This window comes from Branchiostoma floridae, chromosome 5 (genome assembly GCF_000003815.2).
Source record: "Branchiostoma floridae strain S238N-H82 chromosome 5, Bfl_VNyyK, whole genome shotgun sequence".
Taxonomy (NCBI): domain Eukaryota; kingdom Metazoa; phylum Chordata; class Leptocardii; order Amphioxiformes; family Branchiostomatidae; genus Branchiostoma; species Branchiostoma floridae.
The window spans coordinates 14761535-14775329 of record NC_049983.1 but is presented as its reverse complement, the minus strand read 5'-3'; the positions used below and the strand labels follow the sequence as shown (position 1 = coordinate 14775329).

The following is a 13795-nucleotide window of genomic DNA, read 5'->3' as shown; positions in this document are numbered from 1 at the left end:
ATGTTCCACCTGTCACATGTTGCATATATTACATGTATTAAAATATTACCATGGAAAACACTCCAGTTATACCATTTCCTCATTAATGATGCATATTAGGTCCTGATTTGCATAATACGTATCAGTTAATCCTATGAAGAAAGACAATTGTTTTTGCTTAGATTTTTCTTATTGATTATGCAAATTAAGTCTTAACTTGCATAATTTTCATTCCGTTGTGTGAGTTTCTGTCTAAGCTACCTGAGGATCATGCAAAGTCCATCTTTGCTTTCTCAAGTTATCCCCTTATTTCAACAAAATCACCACTGCAATTCCAGAGCAAGCCGCCATCGTTATCTATCAGTTTATTTGTTTCCAGTAGTCAAGGCATTCAGAAACACCCTAGCCAGGCGCAACATGTACTGGAACTGTCCGTGATGAAAAGATCATTTTTTCAGGACTCCCATTCCCTTATCTTCACAGGTTCACACGCATGCACGCGTCCCCTCAGGCAATAGTGTGACTGTTCATTGGCGATAAGTTGTCCTAAATCCGCATAGTATACCCTTGTATGTTTCCATGGGACTGAACTAGTTTTACAACATAAATCTTTGCAAATGATGGCATGATTGTCACCAACAGTGCGGTTTTATTTGATGTGGCGGGGCGATTTCTTTATACCAAACATGATTCATTGTGAATTGTATGAGTGGTAAGGAATGAGCGGGTGAATGGTGCCTGGGGCGTGATAGAGTTGATTAAATTAAACAGCCGTCAGCAAGAAGCTTACCTGCGTCTGAGTGGATTATCCCATGGCAACCCTCGGTATTCTGAAAGAACGCGTGCTATAGCCGCGTGCTTTTAAATCATGCGCAACAGCATATTTTATCATCTGTCCAACTTATATCACCCCCTACCGCTGTAGTAACGGGTCAAAGTTATTAAAATTCTCATGAATTTTTGTATCATCAGACAACTTTTTATTTTGTGCAATTAACAGGAAAGAAAGGAACAACAGAGGCTATGTAAAGGTAAATTACAGCAGTTAATTGTGTCGTGTTTCTTCCTAGTGATATTCTGGAACCCCCTCTCAACCACACGCCCGTTCTCTTCGCAATTCCGCGGTGTGTTACCATTGCGATATCACATTTTTAGCAGGACAAGACAGGGATGACAGACAAAAAGATACACAACAGATGTGGCAAAGGTAAGCTGTAGCGTCAACATTTAACTGGGAAAAATGACGCATTAAACATTTGGCAATTAGTTATCGCTTTAGAAATCGCAGTAAACGTGGTGGTATGATGGTAATGGATGTTACGTGATGACTGTTCCAATCAGATAATGAAATATAAGACTCACTGGAACAGGTTGTATCCTAGTTTGGTGCGGATTCCACTGTATATCAAGATTTGCCTCGTTGTGAATTGTCCACAGCGATGGCTGTCAGGATGGAGTGAAAGTAGTAAACAAGTCATCCTGTACACTCACGAATATAAGGAAACGGCAATGATACAATTTGTTTGATGGTATTATCTCTGCTTGAGGCACTTAAAAGATAAAAAGAAGTAGTCAACCGACAGTAATGTTGCTTTGGTGAGTGTCCTCATCAAAGTCAGCATTTCCTTCTTCAGTAAATTGAAGACGGTGATGCACACAGCCGTGCCATCATAGGAGGCGCAGTGGTGGAAAACACTACTCTCCAAGCGGAGGTTAAGCTCCGGCTGTTTTTTACGTTTTGTAGGCGTTTTTATCGGGATTTCTATTTTGTACTGTTTTGTTGATGATCTTTGCGAGACACCAACAAAACGGAACAACATCAAAAAACGGTACAAAATAGCAAGCCAGATAAAAATGTTTAAAAAACAGCAGGAGCCTAACCTCTTCTTGGAGAGTAGGAAAATACTAAAGGCGAAAATAACAAATACATTGCCGAAGGCTGACTGGAAGTACAAATAGAATGGAGTGATGATAATAAGTGTAGTGATATCAACAGATGCTACTTATATAAGATAGCGATATTTAGAGCTAAATAAAGTTTTCTAATATCTAGAGCTTCTGTTGGGTTTAACATTTTTGTTGGGGCAATGGAAGGCAAATTCGCCCACTTTTTCATACATTCAATGGTGTGTGGGTTTCTTGGTTTTGATTGTAGAATTGTTTTAATTGTAATTGACTGGTGAAGCAAAAATATACAAACATACAAACAAAAATATATTTTGGACGCTCGGGACCGTAAACAATTGGCTTGAAGTTCCTTTATCATCGTCTCCACTGCATTCAGGAGTAATATTCACAAATTCACTCTGACACAGGTAGGTTTGTATAGCACCACTTTTCAATTTCCCAACCGTGAGTACTAACTCCGATCGTACTGATGGCGGAACGTTGTTCAAAATTGATACGTTTGAGATCCAAAAGCGACCAGGCTGGACTGGGAGATGTGGACAGCGGTCACATGGGTCTTTATATCTCAGATAAGAAACCAGGTTCTGTGACGGTATGGCGTTATCTATGTATGATTTCTGGTGGCACATTCAACACACGTATTGTTCATTACGGTGTAGTCCCAATGCCGTCACCTTGACATTGGGCCAGGTCTTTAGAAGTACGAGATCAGATATGTCTCCAGACAAGCTGGCCCTCAAGCCACAGAAAATTGGCGGCCGGGACTTATGTTCCTGTCGGTTGCCATTCGGTGTTATCAGCGTTATCTGCTGTACCCGAATGTGATGCTATCTCTCGCACAAGTGCGTCATAACGGAAGGTCAGTGGGAAGGTTTGGGATCACAGCCAAACGTAAATTGCACCGCGAGGATGATGATAGGATCAGGGGGACCATATAGTTTCCCAGACGGTGCACTGGGATAGGTCAAAAGATTAGCCAGAGCCAATCTACTCGTTCATTATGTAGTGTCCAGAGCTTATTCGTCTGGGTAGGAACCTTTGCGCAAGTGTGTGGAAAATGGACACTTTGTCTGAAATGGCGGTTTTGATGATGTATGTTCGCTCAAGCGGCTGGTGGGATGTATGGTCAGATGGAAGCTTTAATTACTTCCCACGGCGGGTATTAACGTCACGGGACGTCCCAGGTGAAAACGGCCTGCCCAATATCATCGAACCTCCGACATGACTGATTAACAGACTGCTTAACTGCTAAACAAAAGGAATGGATGACCTCAGCTAAATGAGGTCCCATGCCGCCATTATGGAACAGACGGGTCGACAATCATTTACGCCGCCGCGTGGTTTCATTTATTTCGTTTTTCTCTTGTCAGGTCGAGTGTGAAATTCATGTGTACAACTACAACATGTAATGGTGAGGACATAAGTATGATTGTGAGGTTAAGATATGGCCAGGATTGCATGTGACGTTAGTCAGTAATAATAATAATAATAAGAAGAAGAAGAAGAAGAAATAACGTTCAGCTATGTGTGACACATTCAAAGTAATTACCTACCTTATCGATTTTTTTTCTTCTGAAGAATGAAGATTCTTGAGGGATCCATTATCCTTATACTGGAAGGTGATTTTCTTACTTCCTCCTAGGCTGTGCTATTAAGAGGGAAGTATGCACCTATCACTTCATTTTCGTGTTGATTTTTGTTTGACGTCTGTCGGTCTCACCGGAAGGTGATATCTCACTGCACTTGCGGCACCGGTGCGGCACTGCAGGGGCGGAAAAATAGTCAGCGAATTTCAACGAACACCCAAAGAGTTTCAGAGAGACAGAACAAATTTTCTTACGTTTTGTGCATTCTGTTGTCTTCTAAACCATACAATAGGTATTATGCAATACCTAAGTTATAAAAAGAAATCGGCGAAAAAAAACTGTGCCTCAGTGAACGACCTCCGCAGTGCCGTACCGGTGCCCCAAGTGCAGTGAGATACCACAAAACTGGCGATGCAACTCAATGTCCCTTTTTCTGTGCCTTTCTGCTGATTAGACCACACATCCAGCTATATTATGTATATAACGTCCTTGGTTTATCATGAGGCATTGAGGTACATCATCTATCTTGGCTATCATGCTACAAATTGTGGTCTCTCTCTTCATCTTCTTCACCTTAACTGTCATCACAACTACAGAAGGCACTTTCACCGTGATGGTATTTTCCTTTGCTGCAGCCTTATTGGTTTTTCTTTTAAGTGTATTCCAAATGAGCAAAGTAACTGTCATGAGGTGATTGAAATTATTATTGGAGAAGACGGTTGTTCTGGTATGATTTTTGGCAAGACGTATTCCATTTGTCTGACGTCATATAACGTCATTGGTCCCCCCCCCCCCCCACCCTCACCCCACCCCTCCGTACGCACATTCCACTGTTCGACATGTTCGCATTGTTAGGCAGAATGTGACACACTTCGTGGTGAGGTGGCCTCAATCCATGACGACATAGTTTGCTGCTTGCGCATTCAAATGAGATCAAAAGTCAGAGAAGACCTGGTAGAACAATAAATACCGGAGGTGGAAATACATTCTGAGAATGACACACACATACATAGTTCGTAGGAAGACGTGGTATTACAATACCTGCGTCACAAGAAGGTATAGAGCCAACTCTAGCAAATTAGCCATTATCTACTACTGTAAAGGGCTTATTTGGGAGAAAAATACAGTATGGTTACCCGGTAAGCAGTTACTAATACATTCAGTATAATAGTACTGTAACATTGACATCACATGTTACAATGCATATCATACAGTTTATCTATTGACTAACTGTATAGTATTATTAGGGTTATACACAGAACGAGTCCCCAAGGGAGGTCTGAGCTTTGGTTTTGAATAAATAAAAGGAAGGAGCAGTAAGTGTGTCAGGCGGAGGAAATCTCTGTGGAAGAAGGCTTTCTGCGTTCTTAAAACTTTCGGAGATTTGAATTATTCATATTTCTAAGCCTAAGGGAATACCTGGATCCAGTGACAGATGACCTAGTAGTTGGTACAAGGCTAAGTACAAGCAGGGTGGGCGATAATTTCCGTTCATCAGTTTGAAGAGAGCAGTCAATGGGCAAGCGACAGAAGATGATAATGAGCTATGGAAGAGCTAGCTGGCGGAACTAGAAGGTTCGGTGAGAATGGTAAGGAAGTTCATAGTGTCCACTTATGATTCACTTATCATTCTGGTCGTGCGTTATTACTGGACAGATTTTAGTCACGTTTGGTGAAACCTGACCATACAATGTAGTGCTCAGTATAACAGCAGTTTTATCATGATTCTGTACAGCTGTAGTGGCATATCCTTTGGGTAATTTTTGTCGTAGGGTGTAGAGCATGTCAGCAGTTCGTCTCGCTTTGTTTGTGGTGGCTTCAGTGTACAGAGACCATGTGAGGTTTTTTTTTTATAACACCGGAACAGCAGAGAAGAGACTGTATATAGTGTATGCTAAATGTAGGTAGGTAGTAGGTAAATGTCAGAGCTAGAAGCGACTATATATAGCGTACAATCAACACTGGAGCGAGCTACTTTCCGGATGGTACCAAGGCTAGATATTTGCCCAATTAGCCACCAAAAAATAACACCTTTACATTTACGTGTATATTTATATTTCAGCCATACATAGTATGGTGAAATATATTGTATTCGTAATGTTTCTTTCTTTCTCCTGTCAAATCTTCAAAGTGATTCATCTCCGCCGTTCCTGGACCGAATGACCTGAAATTCGGCATAGCGGTACAGTGGGCCAATACCTTGATGCTTTTTTCCCATTTTTTTCATATCTGCCTTTAAAATGATTTTATTGAGATTTTTTGGTCAATTTTCGACCAAAACTGTATATTTTGGCCCCTGTACCCTGGTATTACAACCAAATGAGCTGAAATTTGACAGAGATGTGCCTTGATAATGCCCTCATATAAATTCAATAACACTTTTGGTGTACAGTACAACAAAATGCTTATTTTTGCGATTTTTTGACCAATTTTTGACCAAAAAAGGACACTTTTGGCCCCTGTACCTTGGTATTGCAACCGAATGAGCTGAAATTTGACACAGATGTGCCTTGATAATCCCTTCATATAAATTCAATAACACTTTTGGTGTACAGTGCAACAAAATGCTTATTTTTGCGATTTTTGGCCAATTTTTGACCAAAAAAAGGACACTTTTGGCTCCTGTACCCTGGTATTACAATTAAATGACCTGAAATTTGGTATAGATAAACATTAGATACTTGGTAACAAGATTCAAGTAAAATTTTTGACATAAACAACTTTAAAATGATTAATTTTGGCACTTTTCTGAGGGGAAATTTGTTTTCTTTTGGCCTCCTGACGTGACCTTCCGTGACCCCGCACAGAGCCACACCTGTGCGCGTCAGCCGGAGAGTTAATTGAATCAAAGACCTAGCCAATCAGCGAAGAGGAGGCCAAAGGCTAATTAATATTCATAAGCGGGGCCTCATGATCCCGTATATAGCAGTGTTCCCGCCAGGGGGAGCGAAACCCGCCTAAGGCTCTCGCATTTTAGACTATTCAGAAGGCTTTATATTGTATCAGTTCTTAGGGGCATATCTATGATAATCGCAGCAGTCACTTAACTTCTCTTCAGGAGTTTAGCGTAACACTATTTCAGGTCAAACCGTCAAAGGCAACTAAAAACAAACTTTAACGTTACTGAGTTCAACAGTACTTATAACTTGTTATCCGAAGTTGAAACGCTAGCGATGGTATTTTCGCTGCGCTGTTAGCTGCGTGCGACTGTTGTTGACGGTCTTATAACGGTATATTTTGCACCCCTGTACCCTGGTATGAGTAACATTTGGTATAGATAGGCATAAGATAGTTGGTAAAATGATCCAAGTAAAATTTTTGGCATAAAGTACTGTAAAAGGCTTAATTACAGCACTTTTTTTAGGGGAAATTGGTTTTCTTTCGTTCTCCATGCCATGACCTTTCGGACGTTCACCCCACAGAGGCTAATTAATATTCATAAGCGGGACCACACAATACGTTAACTTGAAGACTCAGGCCGTACAGACTTCTCGCCAGGATTTTTTCAAAGCGTCGGACAGGGGTACGGGGGCCGCCGAATGTCCCTGGCGGGGTCCAGGGGCAGGGCCACTGTGGGGGGGACCCAGGTGGGCGAAGCCCCCCCGGAAGCTCTTGCATTTTAGACTATTGAGAAGGCTTCTTTTATCAGTTTTTTTAGGGCCATATCTACGATAATCGTAGCAGTCACTTACTTCTCTTCAGCAGTTTGACTTTAAAATATTTCGGGTCAAAGCTTCAAAGACAACTAAAACCTCATAAACAACAAACTTTACTTAGCTCAACAGTATACAAAAATATTGTACGGGTTGCCATCCTTAGTTGAAGCGCTTATTTATAGCGCTAGTATCTTCGCTGCGCCGTTAGCCGCCGTGCGACTTTTGTTGACGGTCTGATATCCCTACGTCGCCGCCTCGCTGATATTCCCACGGACATGTTTCAAGAAAAATACTCAGCAAAAAACGCTGTTCTTCGTCAAATTCTATTCTATAAAACATGTGGGACTCAGTGTTACAGTCTAAATATTTTGTAGAAGCACCGCTGTAGGAAAGAAGGTCCAAGCAATGTAAAACATCACGTAGCATGAAGTTCGCTGTCAACTGGCACACAGCACATGACTGTTTGAAACTCTAAGTCTAATCAACAGCCGTGTTTGATTGATAGCCGGCGGTCCTTTGATGAAGTCGGCGAAAGGTGCGTTAGTTAGAAAATCTGCGTTTAGTTTTGATACGTAATTATAAGTTAGACAGTGGTGAGAATGATTATTTTCTCATCAATATTTCTCTTCAGAATTATTTGAACTTAATTGTACATCTAAACAATTGGCTTACCTGTGCAATGTTTATATGATTAATGATCAGTGTACTGAAATCATGTGTAACGTATGGCTCCTAGTCAATAGATCAGCATTTTCTCTATAGTGACCACCTGTCTGTAGTGGCCACATTTCTATCACTGGACTGGAACTTGCGAAAACTGCTGTATTTTCTCCAGAGCAAATGAATGTGTTCCTAGTGCTGTTGTTGTTTGACATAAACTTTGAACATTTAAATTGTAAGTAACTTTAAACTGCCAGAGTTTCAGCCCAATAAAACACTCTCAGCGCCAGGGTATGAACAGACTGACCAGACAGACGAAAATAAATCCTCGAACAAGGTTCAATCGTATCTTCCGGGTCTGGCAGGAAGTTGTTAAACTAAAATAAGAATAGGCTCGATGGCTGATTGCATACAAAGTAAAACACTTTAACAGTTTTACAGCTTGAAGAAAACAAACACTCCTACAGTACCTGCACCTGCTTGATAATTATTAAATCGTATGCCCTACTTGAATAAAAAAAGTTCACTGCAATAATAAATGTACCCACATCACAAGGAGCTTATACTTTTTTAAACTTACACCTAGTTATCCTACTGAAAATTGTTAATGACATTACATGAAGTCACTCAACAATTTTCAGTCACGATGAAAATTTTCTGAATGGAAGGTGTGATTATTGTCATTTTCTGAAATATAGAATCAAGCTCTGTTTTTACCTGAAATCAATGCACAATACCAGTCCACTTTGGGGGATAATGTACTGTTAAGAGGATGTTCCATTTCTGCGCAGGGGTGATTTGGAACAGTCCAATGTTGCGTGGGAAGGGGTATGGCTGAAATATGCTGTATTTGCTCTTATTAATAAGCAAATGTCGGCCTTTCTAGTTACGTTTAGCTCTCTTTCTGTTACTGTTTATCCATCCAACCAATCGTGTTTAAAAAAAGAAGATATCTTATGGTCATCGTATTGATGGCGCTAAGTTCCCCGGCCCGTTTTCTCTATACAGAGATTTCAGACTTACGTGGACTTATCTCTAATTTCTTCCAGTTCCAAATAAGGAAGATAGAAGGCGAACCGGAAATGAATATTTTCTGTGCCAGGTTATCAGAAGGCAGCAACTCCAAAAGAGTTCGTGTTTCTCCACAGAAGGGCGTACCGACTTGATTATATGGATGACATCCGCGTTCGCATCAATTTTCACCCATTGTCCAACAAGAAGCAGGAAACAAAACTTTGCGACCATGCTGTAAATCATTCATAAATTCTAAAATAAATATTGGAAAATGGATACTGATATATCAGTATGCACTTAATGGTTCCATCTTAACTTTTTGACCATGTGTATCTTGTGCAACTTAGCTGAAAACGCATTTCGAGTCCTGCGCAAAGAAGAGGTGAAAGAACAGAAATATAGAATTTTCTTTTATGTAACGTTATATCATTTTCTGTGTGATCAATCATTCTTTCAACCTTCCTGATCGAGAAGATTTCGTAGATTCGTAATCAACGCAACTTTGTCCAATTTATTTTCGCACGCTTGCATCAGTTTTCGGGTCCCCAGGGGATGTCATCCATATACATGTAATAATCAAATCGGTCTGTCCTAAGCGAATATTCCTAATTATTCACGACGTTATCTGTTTCAGTGGAATAACGCTATTCATCCAAATGTGGTTACTGATTACCGGTTAGTTTCGAGCTTCTTCCCCTCGTGGTGTTAGTGACCCAGCCCGCCCCGCCCTGAACGGTTCAAGCCATGCGCTACGCGCTTCGTGCACGGCAGGCACGCTGCCAACTAGCCTGGGTACCAGCCTATTTCTACCGGGGCTCCTTACACTCGCTGCCCTAAAAAGGGGCGTACGGAGCCCCGTCAAGAAATAGGATGGCACCCAGGCTAGCTGCCAACACCCAACCCCGCACCAGGAAAGGAAGACTGCTACTGTAACACACCACCGTGTAGAGTTCATGCAGTCCAGTCATACCTATGCCCATATGCGTGTAGAAAACGATATTAGAATCCTGGCATGTGCGTGTATACTTATACTTTATAGAGATATGTTTCACTTGCAAATAATACTTTCAAGTTGATATATAAAGCACCTAATTAGATGTTTTTCATGTAACAAATGAAATACAGAGCCAGCGTTATTTAACAGTTCAAGAATTTTGATCCAGATTTATTTATTTTACTTATTACTACTTGAATATAAGATGTGTCCATACTTATTTTGCTATACTATTACTATGCTATATTATCAGCCATGCAACTCTGGACTGTATCGCTTGCGCTCTCTCTGAACTTTGTCCATCTAAATTTGATCAAGACTACAAGAGGTCAGTACGGGTGGCTGGCGTCCCTCCCATATGCGGCGGTCCACAGCGAATCCACACGTACTGCCGAGACTGTTTGGTAGAGTTTACAAACAGAAGTCTAGTCGTGCAGCTCTGTTTGGTACAACCACAGAAGGCATCCGTCCTGCGGCCTTTAGTATGTACACTAGGAGAGCTGCATAGCTGCAGAAGAAGTTGCTTTGGGTAAGTAAGAGTCATGCACTTCAGTCAATACTTAAACTGACGTCTCCTTTATATAATATGGTATCTGAGTAAGAGTGTGGGGCACAGACGATGTACCATTCTCAGTACTACTACTGGTAGGCTGTATTACCCCTCCAGCATGCGAATAATTCTGCAACCTTGCTGCTATTTATGCTAGCATGTGACTCTGGTGTATAGAATATTTTTGCTTTATGTCAACAAATCGTGACCTTCTGTGTTTATGTGTTCTGCGTTGTCAGTCTGTACCGAATCTGTTAATTTGTGCAGGAATAGGTACCTTGGGTCCGCAAAGTCAGTCCACAACATATGTGTTCTAAATTTCTATCTTCTATGTTAAGCCTTCTGTACGTTTCGCCCTTTCTCTCGCCATTCTAACCTCACAGCGTTTGACATGAAACCAGCCATAACAGGGCTGCAAACCTTTACCTAATCTACTATTTCAGGTTCCAAATTTACTCGCATCTGTTGCACATAGAAATGGGTCAGAGGTTAACGACACTGTCCTATCCGCTCACCGTTCTGGTCGATATGACCTAAAATTTATTTTCCTAGGGCCTAGGAAAATAAATGTTGTGTTTCCTGTTTCAGTCCTGAAAAAAATGGGGTCGGTAGGTAGGGATATCTTTTTGCCCGTACGCGTATTTTTAGACTGGCCAAAACTCTAGTAGTACATATTACAATACAGTTGAACAACGTAAACTAAAATACAGAAGGGCACTTGTCTTTCAATGTCAAATTTAATTTTGTGCATGATAGATACATTTATCTGTCATTGGATAGGTAGCGTTTTGCTTCATTGGGAAGCAGACTGAATAAAAGTTCTAATTGGAAGCTATATGAGCAATATATATAATGTGACTCCACTGCCCACCCCAAAAAAAGTCTAGGGTCGGCAGGTTTTCTATGGGTACGAAGGGAAACAGGAAACACAACATCTTTCTCTAGGCCTAGACATTTGTCACGCCCATGGCCAGGTATACTGATAGCAAGTCGGGAAGATCACACGAATGGTTCTAATCACTGAACATAAGCCGTACCAGCTGTCAGACCTTAACTGAGGTGGACAAGTGGTACCCGGGAGTGTAGTAAAACTTATTTCTTGGCTTACGGACCACTTACTAGGTCCAGGGGCTGTTTCATTTAGGTGTGTTCATGGTAGGACGTACCATACATGTAGTAAAATGTGTTATATCAAATTACCTAAACATCGTAGAAAGGTGTTAATGAATGAAATGAAATACGATGTTACAAAAAAAAAGCACACCATTTATCGGGATAATGAAATAGGGGTAGCGGTACTTTGCTTCAAACCTGTTTGAAGTTTTGCTAAGATCCAGATGTGAAGGTAGAGCCATGGAATCCTATTCTAATCGTGAATACACGAATCACAGCAATTCAATAATTCACTGAGAAATCATTGCATTTACACTGATTTTAGCGATGATAATGATGATGATCATCATCATCGCAGAAAAGGGCAGTCAGTGACACAAATACACGTACATCTTTATCAACATGCTATCCCTGTCAGTTCTGTACATTATATTCGTTTATTTTCGTTTCACGCCATACGGATACGTACAAACCTGTTCTACATGTGTTTTGCATCTTCAATAGTTTTAATACTTTTGCACCGTGTGATGTAACATGGCGTTTTATTTCTCCGTTTTCTTTTCAGCAGTTGTCCTGAGAGAACTACTTCCAACAATGTCGCTGCCTGGAACTAGACATTTTCTATTATTTCTCCTCTCGATTGTAGTACTTTCAATCATATATTTCCAATTTCGAGTTCAACATATATGGAAATCAGGCGCGTCTGCACAATCAATTATCTTCTTCCCCCAAGGACGATCAGCCAATGAAAGCAGCCCACAGGACAAACCATCCAATCAACTGCCGCCTAAGAAAAAGACTGCCAATCAAAAGAAGGGACCGAAACGCACGACGGTCTTCATCGTTACGCAGATGAGAAGCGGCTCGTCATTGGTTGGAGAGATATTCAACGAGCATCCGAGATGTTTTTATTACTTCGAACCGCTTCACTCTGTGAGGTATTACAAAGACCATGCCCACGACAGTCCAGCTATGCAGCTCAGAATGCTTGACGGTATATCGCGATGCGAGTTTGGAGGGCTGGATAAGTTTCTCACCTTTTACTTGGACACTAGAGCGTCGCACTTCGGAGGGATGAGGAAAAGTAAAATGCTGCAGAAACTGTGCCGGAAATACAACTCACCCAAGGGGAGAGTGTGCCCAATACCTCGTGACGTCATTTCCGACCGTGTAGGGGAGGTCTGCAGATCAGCAAACTTCACTGTCGTGAAAACCATTCGTGTCGACGACATCCGGGTATTCCGCGCCATAGCGGAGAGCAGGGATCGTACCGGAAATGACGTCAAAATCATCCATTTGGTGAGAGATCCCAGGGGAGTCACCTCGTCACGTCTGTCTCTAGACTTCAAGGACGAGTCGTCATTTTCGGACAGTAAAGTCAACGATAGTAAAGTGGAAAACTTGTGTAAGTGGATGGTAAGGAACGTCCAGTTCAAAGACCAGGCAAAAGAATGGTTACAGGATAGATACAAATTAGTTAGATTTGAAGATATCGCCACGTCACCACTTCGTGTGGTTAAAGAAATGTACGCATTTGTCGGTATCCCGCCCCACAAAACGGTGTTCCGCTGGGTAAAGAACAACACTAATGTAACAAGGCGGATCAAAGATCCTTATTCACAGCGGGGGAACTTAAAAGAGACCACGAACTCTTGGAGGGACAGGCTTACATTTTCCGCCGTGGAAAAAATTCAAGGGGCCTGTGGAGAGGCTATGAGACTCCTAGGCTACAAAAGCGTGAAGGATTTAGTACAATTACGTAATAGCTCCATATCCCTTATAGGAAAACTTGATGCGGCTGTTATCCATGTCTGAATGTCTGTACATGCAGAGTAGATATCCGGTAATGAGATACGCGGTACAAAAGTTACCGAAGTGACCGGATAAGTTTTCTAAACTGTCAGATGTTTCGCTTTTCCCACTGTTGTTCTCCAGTGAAGCCATTTCGGATGCTGCCTGAGACGTCTAACTGTTAATAAAACTTATGCAGTTGCTTGAATAACTTTTGTATTGACGATGTGTTAATGTTTTCTTTTTTATCATGTATGACAGATACGTTTTTCAGCCAACACAATATTTAATTCAATTCACGATCTTTCTATGACTGATTTTTATCATTACAATCAGGTATTATCTGACGGACGGACGATAGCATAGCAGGCATGTAAAGCGCATATCTAGTTGAAGCTGTGGCACGTTGGAAGAGCGATTTGACAGACTGCTCAACGGATTTCATCGATAAAAAAAAATCTTTTTACTCCATGTGTGTTTTGTTGTCTTTTTAGTGAAACCTGTACATTTTGCGTGATATTTCTACTATAACATATATATAACA

The 13795-nt window shown here is 41.2% G+C and overlaps 1 protein-coding gene across 2 annotated transcripts; it reads left to right on the top strand.

Annotated features, from left to right (window-relative positions):
• Window positions 1-10012: 10012 nt before the first annotated feature.
• Window positions 10013-13717, top strand: LOC118416928 (carbohydrate sulfotransferase 3-like). Of its 2 annotated transcripts, none has more exons than XM_035822235.1 (2): window positions 10013-10326; window positions 12029-13717. In XM_035822235.1, exon 2 carries the CDS (start codon window positions 12055-12057, stop codon window positions 13273-13275), a length of 1221 nt encoding a protein of 406 aa, XP_035678128.1. In that variant the 5' UTR covers window positions 10013-10326; window positions 12029-12054; the 3' UTR covers window positions 13276-13717. The 2 variants fall into 2 exon arrangements, with proteins under 2 accessions (XP_035678128.1, XP_035678127.1); XM_035822234.1 differs by having other exon boundaries at window positions 12026-13717.
• Window positions 13718-13795: the final 78 nt, after the last annotated feature.

Bases quoted from the DNA above. Each gene is read 5' to 3' on its own strand.
- LOC118416928 (XM_035822235.1), top strand. From the start codon at position 12,055: ATGTCGCTGCCTGGAACTAGACATTTTCTATTATTTCTCCTCTCGATT.